The 14233-nt window shown below is 56.9% G+C and overlaps 1 protein-coding gene across 7 annotated transcripts in view; it reads right to left on the reverse strand.

Annotated features, from left to right (window-relative positions):
* Nucleotides 1-14233, reverse strand: part of SLC38A12 (solute carrier family 38 member 12) — a 50935-nt gene that overhangs the window by 33294 nt on the left and 3408 nt on the right. For 3 of the 7 annotated variants that reach the window (XM_039859646.1, XM_039859645.1, XM_039859651.1), the window contains exons 3-9: nt 10608-10729; nt 8840-8887; nt 8336-8417; nt 7759-7855; nt 6997-7077; nt 4068-4167; nt 3526-3634 (exon numbers count right to left, since the gene is read on the reverse strand). In XM_039859646.1, the coding sequence (XP_039715580.1) occupies nt 3526-3634; nt 4068-4167; nt 6997-7077; nt 7759-7855; nt 8336-8417; nt 8840-8887; nt 10608-10729 (639 nt within the window). The remainder of the gene's footprint in view (nt 1-3525; nt 3635-4067; nt 4168-6996; nt 7078-7758; nt 7856-8335; nt 8418-8839; nt 8888-10607; nt 10730-14233) is intronic. The other 4 variants (XM_039859647.1, XM_039859648.1, XM_039859650.1 and 1 more) reach the window with 4 other exon arrangements.

The following is a 14233-nucleotide window of genomic DNA, read 5'->3' on the forward strand; positions in this document are numbered from 1 at the left end:
GAGCGTGGCAGGCCATCTGCCGGGCCCTTGCAGGCTGCGTCTCTGTCCCCGTCACCCATGCCCTGCAGGTGGATCTCACGGCTCCTGTGTTCGAGGCAGGATGGCAGGCCACGGTGACCTTGTCCTGCTCCAAGGCCGCCCATGAGGGGCCCCTGGCTTCATACCGCCAGGTTGCGGCCAGGTCTCCAGCCAGGAGTCCGCTCTGCCATCTGCACTCCCAGCTCTGCTCGGCCGGTGCCTGCTGCGTGCCAGTGACCCAGCAGCATCTGTCCACCCGTAAGTGGCGGATGCCGCTCCTATGAACGGCCAGGAGCTTTCGGCACTTGGGGAGCCCCACTGCACCCCCCGGGCTTCCCTCTGACACTCCCGAGGAGGAGGAGGAGGCAATAACAGGGCCCAGGCCCCGGGCAAGGGATGTGACTGACAGGCTGGGAAGCGCTGCGGGCACGAGGCAGTGAAACTTGAGTCCAGGGGAGGCAACGCATTCCTGTTTCCCAGACACCTGGGCCAGTCCGATTCCTGGATGGGACTGATTTACACACGATCCTATCATTTCACCAGGGGTCCCTGGCTCCTGCTCAGCGTACAGGAAAGAATGAAATGCTAACTAACTGTTGGCTTTGTTTCCTACCCAAGCCGGAGAAGCTCCAGAAAGCATCCCAGGACACCTGGTCTGGAGGCGAGGTTACTGGTTTGAAAGAGATGGGGCATCTCATACTTTCCCATTTGGTCCTTCAAAGGAGCAGGATAGGTGGTTGCTGGGGCCCTGAGGATCCACGGCCTGCAGAAGGCAGATCCTGATGTCAGTTCCCACGGGTCCTTGTAACAGGGCCCATGTCGCCACGGGCTCCAGCTGCGGTGGCTTGCTGGGACGCCCTGGAGGGCACATGTGACTCATGAGCCCCCCCACTCACAGAGCCCTGTAATGTGGCCACTCTAAGGAAGGAGGGAGAAACTGACTCATAGCAGCTACACTGGCAACTGCAGGACGTGGGGGGAGGTCGCGGGGTGCAGGAGGGGAGGAGGAATTTTCCATCTGTTAAGGTCAAGGGCTTTGGGAGGCAACTGGGAGCTGCTGGTAGAGGCGGCCCCCTTCTTCTAAGGAAGCATGCTGCTGCACACAGGCCGGCTCTGGACAGAGTTAATATCCTGAATGTTCTCATTCCGGGTGTGCATCTCAGCATTCCAAGGAAGACACGGAGGAGATAATTTCCAGAGGACTTTCTGAACATTAGACCACAAAATAAAAGCCTGTCTCTTTATCCCCTAGGACACACTGTCCCGGAATTGCAATGAAGTGGTCAGCAGGAGGCCCTCTCACACATGCAGGCCGGACAGGTGCACCGTCTACCTAAGACAGAAAGACGACTGTGCCTGGGGTGCGAGGGGGCTTTAAGTCCGCTCGCTGCCTTGCCCCACATCTTGGTGAGGTCTGGCTGGCAGCAAAATCAGAAACAGCTGGTAGGAAGAGGCGCAGTGGGGGCGTCTCTAGAGGGGAAGGACAATCTTCTGAATGTGAGTGGGAGAGGGGGTGAGGGGACAGGGCCACTTGATGGAACGAAGAGTTGTAAATAGCTTTAGAGATGATGGGGAGGTCCGTCTGCCTTGACTTTCTCTGAACCAGGAAGAGCATATCCGAACCGAACACCTTCCGAGCGGACCGCAGCCCCCGGCAGTGGACAGCGGGTGGGGAGAGAGGGTGTCAACAACTCAGAGAGAACAAACTCTGTTCCTGCTCACCCTTCCCTTCCTACTTCTGTAGCTTTTGCCAGCCTGCTGGCAATTAGCTTTATGAGTTATAAGCACAGTACCTGGAAGCTGAAGACAATAATTAATGCCTGTCGGCTTTCCCGAAGGGTCCCTTCTGTTCGGTCAGAGTTATTGAGATTCAGGAAGCAAAGCTCCCATCACGTGGAAGGTTTATAGGGATAAGTGAAGGAACAATTTAATAAGGCAATAATAATGCTTCTAAATAATTTACCAGGCAAAGGGCAGCAGCCAGTATCCCCCGTGCCCCATATATCCATTTTGCCGGTGGGCGGGAGAACGTGCCAGACAGATTCTGCACAAGACCGCGGTGGCCTTGCTGGGAAAGACCCACCCGAAGGGCTCTGCTGTGGTCCCTCTGCCCGGGACATGCTCCCGTGTCTGTGCCGAGCCTCCGGGACCTGGTCCTCCAACACCGGTTAGAGACCCAGACGGGTTATTACACCTACAGACACCTTTGCTAGATTCACCAATCACGGTTTGTTGAAATGCTAAGAGGCTGAAGGGCCTGGGCCCTCCTGGCTGCCCTGTCGAGTGGCTGTGCACATCCCCAAGGCCAGGGAAGTGGGAACGGTGCCAGGAAATCAACTCTCTGCCGAACTGCCACCAGATGTGGGGGGTGAGGGGCCCTCCCCTCGGGTACCATGCCACCAGAACAAGCGTTATGTGAGCTCCCCCAGCCAGAGCTGAATGTGCAAGGGAAGAAACACAGGCCACGTGACTGCTCCAGAAAAGCAGAGAGGAAAACAAAGGTGTCCCAGGGCTTGGACCACAGGCCCCCTTGGGCAGGCCTTTGGGGTGGGACCGGGAAGGCAAGACGACCTCTCGAGGACCCTGGGGCTTAACAAACGTCCACTCAAAGAGCACGGCTGGCGGGGCCTGCGGAAACCTTTGCCAGGATGGGGATAATTAAGTTAAGAGGCCAACTCCCTGAGTCGCTCGGCTCTCTCCTGACCCCGCCTCCCAATCAGCTAAGTGGCCACGTGTCGAACTGTGTGTCACCTAGCACACCTAAATTTGTGTCAGGGCTGAGGAGGACCAAGAGGAAGCAGAGAATATTAATAGACGCTGCGAAAGGGAAAGAGAAACATTTGAGTCCAGCCCGCCCGCAAAACAGGCAGAGATAAATAACCGCTTCTGGTTTTGTAACTTATTTTCTCTCCCCTCCGCCCCCGCCCAGGGCACAAAGCAATCAAGCAACAGCCTGGAGATTCATCACCTTCCCTTGTCTGTGGGGAACAAGGAAGACAGGGAGAGAGCTGGGCTGACCCGTCCCCTAGGGAGGGAGCCTATTTCTCTTTAGGGACAATCCTGAGATGGCTCAGCCCTGCCTGTCCAGTCAGGGAGCTTGGCATCCACCTGCATGCTCCTGGGCCGGCCAGGAGCGAGGTTAAAACACGAAACGTCCCTGGAAAAGTAGCTCTGGCTCTCACAGAGCTTCGCTCCCAGTACCCCACCCCCAAACCCTGAGCTCAGCGTGCAGGAGTTCACCGCCCTGGAGCTGGCGCTGACCCGCATGCCAGCTCCAAACCACACGAGACTGAGGCCTGGTCGCCAGGACACTCTGGGGCTATCGTCCTAGCGCCACGGTCCGCTTTCTGCCCGGGACCAAGGCCCCAGTAATTATTCAGAGTGTGGAGACGCACAGATCCTTCTCTCTGGGGAAACAGTTCCACCAGAGAGCGAAGGTGGTTCGAAGGGCCCAGGCCACCCTGGCCGGCCGGGTGCGGGCTGAGGGGCAGAGGCGAGGCCACTCACCAGGTAGATGTGGTAGACGTCCGCTCGGCGCAGCGGCCCCCAGCACAGGTCCGTGTCGTTGTGCTTGGTGTGGGCCTCCACACCACAGGAGTCATTGTCGATGGCACTGCTGGTAAAGAGAGCATTGGCTCAGTGTGGCCCTCCCTGCTCGGCCTGAAGCACACGGGACCCAACGTTATTGATTATTAGCCATCGCTGAACCTCCCTTCCCCTGACAGCTGCTTTTGGTCCAACGATGATTCTCCACGAGCCACATTTTCTTGTCTTTTCGGGCATGCGGCACGGGAAAGTCCCTGTGGGACTGCCAGGCCCCTTCCCAGTGGGGACGGGGCAGGGAGTAGGGTGGAGCCCGTTTCTGCGGGACAGAAGACACGGCCAGTGGGTGTCCCTGTAGAAAAGGGCCTCCGGCACCTGCATTCTTCAGATGCTGACGGGTTTGCTTGGCGTAGTTTGCTTTGCTTCTGCCGGGAACACTGCCCTGACCGCCTGCCCGAGGAAGCCCCTGTGGCTCCACTAGTGTGGAGGGCGAGAGGGACACTCACCAGGACACCTGCATGAGGGAGAAGGGCACGGCGGCGGCATAGATGGCCAGGTCCCCGTACAGGTAGATGATGATGCAGAAATAGAACAAGTTGACCCCCACTGAAAGGGACAAAGTCATCGGTCAGGGCACAGCACCGGACAGTGAGGCCGTCCGAGGTGTTTACACTTTTTTGAGGACTCCATTTCTACCTGTCCCATAGCTTTCGCTTCTCCAGGCTGCTTATTTTGCTTATTTTCTCCGGAAAGAGTAGGAAAATGAGCCCAAAGTCCTGTTTCTCGTTCTGGCTGGCTACGCCGCGATGCTGGCGGGAGACACACCTACCCGTGACTTTCACCCAAGAGGGGACTAGGTGGGGCTAGGAGGTTTGTGGAGATTCTGAACCCAGACAGGGGCCAGGTGAGTGAGGTGTGGACGGGCCGGGAATTGGGGGGGTGGCGGGGAAGGGGGAGGCCTGGAGTCATAAGCCTGAGCCAGGGTGCCCTTCACAGCCAAACACGGGGCTCTAAGACAAAAGACTCCTACTGAGGAATGGAAAAGCAGAGATGAGAACAGGAAATGGCCCTTCTAAAATGAAAATCAAGAAGGTAAAAGGCCCTTGATTTCCAAAGACTGAGCGCCTCGTTCTCGGACTGACCAATCGCCAACCACCGGAGGGGCAGGGGCGGCCTGGGCTGGGCAGCTGGAGCCGGGCACTGACTTCCCTCCTTACAAAGTGTGGCTGCGAGGGAGGGTGCTGGCTTTGGAGGTGCAGGCTGTGGACCCTCCCTTTGCAATAGGCAAACCTTGGTCCCCTCTCCCGCCAAGAGGGGCCTGAACTAGGAGTGGGGAGTGCAGGCTCTGGCCCCACTGCCCTCACTTCCTGACCCTGGCAAGTCCCCTAAGACCCCAATCCCTTACAGTGAGAATTCAAGCTCTGCTTAATTCCCTGTGTGACTCCAGCTGTGGATTCTGAAAAACCAGTCTGCGCCCTAAAAACCTCAAGGTCACAGCTCTGAAAACCAGTCTCAAACTCTGGTCCAGACTGACTGCTCGTTTTTGATGTCCCTGGTCTCAAGCTGTTTTCTTCGCTGAAAACAGAAAGAAAAATAAAGTGACAGTTCCCTTCTAAGGCTGGTGACTCGGAAAAGCCTCCGGGGTCCCCAGGGGAAAGCCAAGGACATATTTCACCTGGGCTATTTGAGACCGACTCTACTCCTAGGAGTCTGGGGAAAAGACACCAGGAAAAAGCAGTTCCTGAAAGAACCCAGGAGGGCCTCGGACAGCCTCACTGTCCAAGCTCAGTGGCCCCTGGGGTCTGCCTGCCACTGACACGCAGGCTCCCAGGACAGCCTGTGCCCTAGCTCGTCTTTCTGCTCCGACACCGATGCTCTCTGTAGGGAGGCAGCGTCCCCTCCCCACTCCCAGCCTCTCTCCACCTGCCCACGGACTCCAGTGTCAGCTGTTTATAAACTGCCACTGGCCCTCCCTGATCAATAAATTTCATTACTAGACACAAAAACGGGAGGATCAATGAATTTTCTGAGAGGACAGCAATGACTAGGTCTGGCATTTCTAATTACAAGGAATGAGTCGGACCCCAAGAGAGCCTTCTGTGGAGGGTGGCAGCCCTTCTAAAGGTCAAGGTCATGATCGGTACATTAGGGATAGAGTAGAGGAGTGGTTTCCAACTCGGGGCGACTGTGCCCTGCAACCCCTAGTGGGGATGTTTAACCATGTCTGAGGACATTTCTGGGAGGTGCTACTGGCAACTAGTGAGTAGAGGCCACAAATGCTACTCAGCATCCTACAATGCACAGGACAGGCCCCAATGGCAAAGAATGATCCGGCTCAAAGGGCATTAGTGCCGAGCCTGAGAAACTCCAAAGCAGATGAGGAGGGGGCTTCCTCTACATGCGTGGCTGTGATTCTTAAAGAAATCAGGGCAGACTGTAAAACCTGAGCATTAGGGAGGTTTAAAGGGTGTCTGTCTGCCTCCGATGTGCATTTTATTTCAAAAGCTTGCATTTGGAAGGGGCCCGTGTATGGCCTCTGGGCAGAAATGTTCATCTTTGTCTAATCTGTGTCTCTTATCTTAGTCTGATGAGCTGCAGAGAGGTAGACATGGAAGGAAGGATCCACCCAGAAGTGGGGAGACACAACCGATCTGGTCTTCCTGATTCTGGACGCCCTCAGTGAGGCTGGCAGTGGGGGTGGGATCACTCTGGGGCAGCGTCTGGCTGATGACCACGATCTTCCGAATGGGACAGTCAAATCCCACGACCAGTGATACATGGAAAGCTTCACATCCTAAGAAGCCGCTAAGAAGCTTCCAGTTTCTACAGTCCCCGTTCAGCTCAAGTTAGTACAGCCACATCTGAGACAGGAAAGAACCGGCAGAGACGCCCCCTCTGCAAACAGGGATTCTGATGGCGAGGCAGAATACCTTCCAGTGGAATCCCAGACAGCAGCCCTGCGCATGGGCTTCTGGCGCCCTCTGCTGACCACCAGGAAGACAGACGGAAAGGCGTGGGTGCACAGCACAGCTGACCGCTGTCACAAGGTAGTGGCTGTGTCGCCCTACGCAGCACGGCCCAGGAGACAGGGCAGACAAATCAGAGGCGCGAGACGACCGGCCGACCTACAACGGCTCCCTTCCCCGAAGAGCTGCTTAGGGTTCCCAGTCTCTACATGCTGCAGGAGCTAGGCAGCCATCTCCTTATCCCTAACGCCGGTGAATGAGGAGGGGCCCCAGGCGACACCGAGGCAGTCTGGGCCCCTCACAAGGTGGCTCCTCGGGGGCACTGGGGCAGGTCAGCGGTCCGCTCCTCCCCATCGCCTGCCCCACCCTGTCTCCAAGGTGGGGCCCTCGTTCCGAGCGCCCAGGTCTGTAGCGAAGGACCAGCTCTCCCTGAGCCCTCTCCCCGCCCCACCTCAAGAAGAGCTTATACCTTTATTGAAGAACATGGAGGCCATCTGTCCCATTTCCACACGGTCTGTGATTTCAAAGAGGTTTGGAGACCCGCGTCTTTCTGTGGAGCCAACGGGCAGGAAGAGGGGGCGGTTCGTTCACGTGGGAACGCTAGAGGGCGCTGCTGAGCTCACTGAACTCCCGGGAATAACGAACTCCCCAAGTGACTCAAACTTGAGAAAACTTTCCCTAATGCTTCCTGCTCGAAACACCTGAAAACGGTCTCTAGAAGGGGACCCCAGGGACACTGGTTATGGGGTAAGAAGGAAAGTGGCTCCCTCAGCCAGACCGGGGGTGGGACCATCAGGCGTGCGTGCGTGTGTGCGCGTGCGTGCATGTGCACGCGTGTGTGTGCATGCGTGTGTGTGTGCATGCGTGTGGTGGGATGGGAGGAAGGAGAAATCGGAGGCCTGGCATTTACTCGAGCTTCCAGTGTGCCCTGGGCACCGAACCAGGCGTTCACGCATTTCGATACCAGGAGAGGCGGGACTCTGGGGTGCCGAGCTTATGCAATTCACCCGAGCTGCAGACCTCATTAACCAGTGGAGACGCGGGGTGCAGCGTGGGCCGCGAGCCCCACAGCCCTGCTCTTCTTACTCTACCCCAGTGCCTTCCCAGGAACCATCCTGCAGGCACGAAGTGCTCGGGGTCCCTGCAGAGGAACTCCTGGGCCCGCCCCATGAGGAAAGGGAAGCTGTGGCCGAGAGGGTACTGCGGGCTGGCCTCGAATGCCAAGACTTACGCACAGAGAGGATGGGCCGTTTCTCCGCCCGCTCGTGGCTGTCCTGGAGGAGGCTGTCACTGTCAGAGGCTGTGGAGGAGTCCCCATCGTCCTCCTTCTGGGAGGGGGTGGGACAGGGAGGAGGGGGAACAAACAAGGAAAAAGGAGTTCGTAACTACGGAAGAACCCTGGGGACGGCGGAGAGCCTGTCCCCTCTGTTCTTGTTTTCTCTTGCAGGTGTCTGACTAGGAGGCTCTCAGCACCTCCACACTGTCACGTTACAGGTGCGGACACGCTCGGATGGCAGGTCCGACGCTGCAGTACGGCTCCTGGGAACGGAGGTTCCGCGTGACCGAGCCAGCTGCAGGCGGGGAGCAGGAGGGACCACGCGCGGTACCGAAAGAGCAGAGGCAGCACGTGTCCTGCAAGCCGAGGTGGCTGCTAAGCTGCAGCTTTGGGACAGGGTCCCGGAGTAGCGCTGTGGACACGAGCCCTCCGCGCAGCAAGGAGGGAAGAACTGGCCGCTGAGGGCTGCGTCTTTGGGACGCCACTGGCCGGAGGCCCCGCCTGGAGCCCAGGGCGACACACACACACCTACCTGGTGGTTCTCCATCCTCTTCCAGTGGAGCTGGGCGTTGGCTGCTGCCATGGCTTCCACCACGAAGGTAGTCGTCACGAAGCTGCAGGGGAAGGCCACGGGTTAATGGCCAAAGGCAGATGGGAGGTCGGGGGGAGGTACAAAGGACCAGACCGACAAGCCGCAAGCATCCTCTTCTGAGAGCTGTTTCCTAGCGAAATCTCAAAATGGGTCCGACCCGATAAAGCAAAGTGCGTGTGCATGTGTGACACCTAGCACGCTGTCCTGATGTCCCTGTTTCCAGTTAGAATGTACTTCTGATGCACGGGAGACGGGAGTGAACTAAGCTGGTGGGAGGCAGCGTGAGTCTGGGGAGAGAGGACGGGACCATGCACACCGAGAAGGGGCGTGCTGGGGGCAGAGGTGGGAGCACAGGTTCCGCCTGACGCTCTCGGCCGCAGGAGGAGGCTGATCCACAAGGTGGCCCTCCCCGGGCTTCTGGGAAGGGCAGCAGGCAGCTCTCACCTCTCCTTGCTAGGACACAGACAAGCGGTCAAGTCCCAATCACACACCCTGGTGGACAGAGCACAGGCATGGATAATTGAAAGGGAACGCTTGGCTCCGGAATCTGTCCCTCTCCCCCCACCCCCTTTTTGGCAGTATTTTGACTTTCCTAATAACCTGGGTGATATTAAAATGATCAATGCATTTTTATGGCCAGAATCAAAAGCGAGACTGGGAGGTGGCACCAGACATTTGCTGACAAGTGAGACTAGAGTGAAAAACCACCTTTTCTTTTCCTCTTAAAGAAAGTGGAGGCCTAGACGACAGCTAGAACCCACGCGGGCTCACTTCCGTCAGCAGAGGGAACGGGGGAGCGCCGCCTTGCTGCTAATGGAACCTGAGCGTCGTCCACCCTGCTCGTCTCTCTCTCCGAAGCCAGCACGGTTCTTCTGTGGGACTTGACCCTGAGCCCTCTTCCAGTGCTGTCACCTGCCCCGGGCTGACGGCTCAGCCCAGGACGGCGGGCAGGTGGGACAGGGGTTAAATCTACATCCACTCCATCTCGGGGGGTGGGGGAGTAGAGGGGCAGCCAGCTCTGAATCTCCCATTCCAGTCTCCTGTGCACCTCCTAGAAAAGATTCTCATTATCTTGCCTAAGTGACCATTTTAAGGGCGTTAGATTTTTCCTCTTTTTGGAAGTAAAACCAAAATCCATCTTAATTAAGGTGTAAAGAGGCTTCCCATGGTTGCACAAAGCCACCTCATTGATCATGTTCAAACATAAAATGGCTTGAGCAAAAGGGGGGGCATGGAGGCCCCTATCTGGGGCCCCCCAATAATCACTTCCCACTCAGATGGCTGCCCGTGCTGAAGGTCCTTTAAAGGGGACAGCAGAGTCACAGAAGGACAAGGACTTCTAGGACTCCTGGCTGCCAAGGCTCGCAGCATATAACGAGCCAGCAGTACCCCGAGGTTGGCCTCAAATCCCCTACTGCTGTCTGTCTCCCCCTGCCCCAAAGAAAAGAGAAGAGTCTGTGAGGCGGGCCTCTTTGTTCAGTGGGATACCCCGGCACCTGGGAACACTGCCTGGTGTCACCTCTCCCAGGGGGTGCCCCTTGGGGGTGTTGCCAGCTGTTCCCTCCCACTTTGTTTTTGCAGCTTGTGGATTCCCGCCTGGTTGAGGCGGCGGGAAATGCTTAGTCCTAAATCCCTCACCGGCCCGGGCCACCTGTGAAGGGACTTTGGCCCTGCCTGTGGGACGCCTGAAGAGCGCTCAGGGGGAAGCACCTGCTGGAGAATCCCACACACCTGGCTCGGGGAGCAGGCGTCCTGGAAGGCTCGGGAAGGCCCTGGCCTCCTCCTTGCTGCCAGGTGCAAGGGCAGGTGAGGTGAACACTTGATTGTGTGTGCACCTGTATGTTTATCGCTTCCTCTGTGAGCCATCCTGAGCAAATTCTAAATTCCAAACTGCCTTCTCATTTCACTTTCAACGACGGTCAGATTCTCCTTCTGCGGCGAGGTGTTTTCTCAAACACACACACACCGGGGGAGGAAACACGTGAGCGCCACGCGAGGCATCCCGCAGCCTGACGGCAAGTCCCGCTTTGCAGCTGACCCGGGCTCCGCGGCTGCTCCGACTGCACCAGACGCGAGACCTTGTAGGTCCTCTCCTCCCCCGGGGCCGCCCTGGTGAGCACTCGCCACGGACGCCTCGGGACACTTCCTCACGGTAACGGGTTTCCCGGGCAGGCCCCTCGGCTTTGCCCCGTCCCAGGGGACAGCCTCTTACCTCATGAAGCCCAGGAACACCAGCAGGACCAGGCTGACGAGCCACCCGGCGGTGGCAAAGGCCTTGGGCATGGTGAGTGCGCCGGTGCCCACAATGAGGTTGAACATGTACACCAGTCCCACCTGCAAGCCACAGAAGGGACGTTCAGCCCAGAAATTAATTTGCCGCTGCCCCCCAATGGCTCCCGGGATGACCCTGGGTGACAGCAAAACCGCAGAGGCCAGGAGGCTGGACTTCAGACAGGGAAGCGGGTGAGGCGGGGCCCCCCCTTCTCGGGAGACAGGCTCTGCACCCCGACGCGGAAGGCCAGACGTAAACGCGAGGGCGGCTGACAGCCCGTGTTCTGTCCGCCTTTTCGAACGTCTCCGCGGATCAGTTTTCTCATCCGCTCTGGCTGTCGCCACCCTCATCGCCTCGCTGTTATTATTATTAATAATAATGATAATAATATTCCGGGCTGAGCCGGACGTGTCAGCTTTGCTCAAGCAGACTGCAGGCTTCCTGAGGACACGCCAGCATGTCTGGGCTGCCGCTCTTCCCACGTGACCCGAGCCCGGTCCTATGGGACGCCGACACTCCCACGGCTTCCCCGTTCCCTGCCCTCCTCGCCACACTAACTCCAGCGGTTAAAAAGGAGATGGAATTCACAGGCCAGGAGGCTCGCCCTTTGAAAGCTCACACTGCAGTGGTGTTTCAGCATATTCACAAAGTGGTGTGACTGGCACCACCATCTAGTTCCATTTCAGCACCCCCGAACACCCCACATCCACCAGCAGCCGCCCCCCGCCCCAGCCTCTGACGACCAAGCTCGGGCGGAACTGCTGGGGCATGGACGTCGGGTCTTAAACTTAACTCTGATTCACGCCAACTCGACTCCAGCTCGGTGAATTACAATCACCCCTTTTTCTAGATCTTGACCATGAAATTGCTTTATCTGACCCGAAGGGCCTGCTCTCCACAATCTTCTCCATTCCCACTGAGCCGCCTCTGACCCCATCATGACTTCCTGCCCCCCAACCCTCCCTATCCAGGCCACCACCCCGACTTGGACTCAGTTATTCTTAGGTGTCACTTACCATCAGCTAGTACCACAAGCACGCGCTGCCCGTGAGCTGCCTCCACCCTTCCCCGCCCCAACCTCGATGGGACCCAACACCTGTTTCTTTGAGTTCCTGATACAAAGCTGCTTAAGGTTCCCAGAATAAACAACAAACAAACAAACAAACAAACGATGGCGAGTCTCACGGCGAAAGATGCGAAGCGTCCTCACCCGCATCGCCGTATTTACCTTGCTCCTCACCCCAAAATCTGCAGCATGTCCCAGGTTAACTGCCCCAAACCTCGGTCGTCGAGCCCCCAGACCCGCGGCCCCCAGCTCTCTCGGGTGAAGGCTGCACCTCCTATGTTATGGGGGTGACAGGCCGTCCGACGAGCCATCCCCGCGCCTCGCTCCTTCCTTGCTCAGAACTCACAGCGTCGGCCCCCACCCTGCCCGCCTCCTGTCTCTGGGGAGCAGGCGTCCCCTCTCCCCGCGGAGGCTCGGCCCTCCTTCCTGGGGTCCTCTCCTCCCTCTAGCCCTTCCACTCTGCCTACGCGTCCTGGACACCTTGAAAACGTCACCCTCTCACTGTCCATTAACCAAACTCACTGAAGAAGCCAACTGTACCCTCTGCCTTCCTCTCCAAGTTCCTATGCTTGATGGTTTCCAGCCCCAGAACCCTCTGGAAACTGCATTCTCAAAATCCACCAGCCTCCTTCCTGACCACTCCAGATCCCAGTGCCAGCGGCTTTATTTCTAAAGTCTCTTGTGGCTTCCAGCTTCCTAAATTTGCCTTGCTTCCCACTTCTGAACCCCTGGAGCTGGAACACCGCTTATGCCCTCGCTTGGGTTTTTGTGGGTGCGTTTATCTTTCCCCCGTCACTAAATCCGAGGCTCGTTGTGGCCTGTGTCTCGCTTCTCTCTGAGAGTCTCAGGGTGCCTGGCACACACCCTCAAGACAGGAATCCTCAGAGGAGCCGACTAGACCTAGTTCAGGTTCTTTCTGACGCAAACCTGACAGTCTTCATCTGTTTTATTTTTTAAAAAAATTTTATAAGAGTTTATCTGAGCCAAATTGAAAACATGTGTGGGGAGCGAGATCGCAAACACTCTAGTCTTTGTCTGTTTTAAACATCACGATCTCAATTTGATCCCATAGACAGATCCCAGAAGGATTAAAACAAGGTTGACTCGTCTTCCTATAGCACCTATGGGATCACGACACTGCCGTGACGTGACTCCCTGCTAAGAATCCTGGCCTAGGGTGGCCTTACGAGACTCCATGTGAGGGTGACAGCTGGGCCGGAAACAGGACATACAGCCCATCGCTGGCCCTCTGAACCGGAAGTCCCCAGAGCCGGCTTTTCACAAGGAACTGTGAATGTCTATGAGAAACTAAACTGTACTTTTTGTTGGGTTAATTTCAATCACTGGCGCTCTGAGGCTGGTACATCTGAGTGTGGGCGTGAGTCATTTAGTTAGCTCGGTTCTGCTTTTACTCGCGTAGTCAACAACTCCGAGAGCCTTCCATGAGCCTGACCAGGTGCTGGGAGCTGGGGGGTGTGACACTGAGCAAGCCAGATGGGGCCCTTGACCTCACGAAGGAGGGGCAACGAGAAAATGGTGACCACCTCGGAGACAAGATGCGTCCTGAAGCAAAGAAGCAGGGCTCCGCCACGAAGAGACGTGGGAACACTTCAAAAAGAGGTGACATTCATTCGCGCCAGGACCTGAAGGAGCTGCCCAGGCAAAGGGCCAGGGGAGAGACTTCCAGGTAAAGGCCTGAGGTGAGAAAGAGGCGGGGCACGTCTGAGGAGCTTGAGGCCACACGAGCCAGGCGGCAGTCAGACTGTGAGGGGCCCCGGTGCCCGTGACGGGAAGTCTCAGGCTCTGCGGGGTTTTCAGCAGGGCACCAGCAAATCAGTGCCCAGTCGATGACCTAACACCTCACCTCCCCGCGGCTTTGTTCTCTGCGTGTCGCTTTTATAAGCAGCAACACTTAGGAAGGGTGGAACCTCATTTCTTCAGGGAAAGTGGCCCTTGTGATGGAGGGTTCTCGTGATGGAAGTAAAGAAAGCAAAGAGGCCTAAGAAAGTGACAGTTCTTGGCCAGATATTATGGGGAAATTAAATAGGACAAGAGGCACTTGTAAATTCAGGGATGCCTGAAGGCCTTGGGGTGTAAAAGTCAAGGTTTTACTGTAGATCAGGATTTCTCGGCCTGAGCACTACTGACATCTAAAGCCAATCATTCTCTCTCACAGGGGCCTGTCCTGTGCATTGCGGGATATTTAGCAGCGTCCTTGGCCTCTACCCACTAGATTCCAGTACCCCGACCTTGCTCCTGTGTTGTGACCATCGACAATGTCTCCAGACATTGCCGAATGTCCCCTGGGGTGCAAGACTGCCACCAGCTAGGAACCACAGCTGAAGCACACTCCCAACAGAAACCTCAAATCATTCTCAGGGAAAAAGACCCTTTAAGAACTTTACAGAGAAGATCGTTAGCGATAAGCTGATGGCAGGTAGGAGCAGACACGTGCAGTCGCATTTGTCTTGTGCTCTTTTTTAGTTTGGAAGCAAGCACC

The sequence above is a fragment of the Pteropus medius genome, unplaced genomic scaffold, assembly GCF_902729225.1.
Source record: "Pteropus medius unplaced genomic scaffold, Ma_sr-lr_union100, whole genome shotgun sequence".
Classification (NCBI taxonomy): Eukaryota; Metazoa; Chordata; class Mammalia; order Chiroptera; family Pteropodidae; genus Pteropus; species Pteropus medius.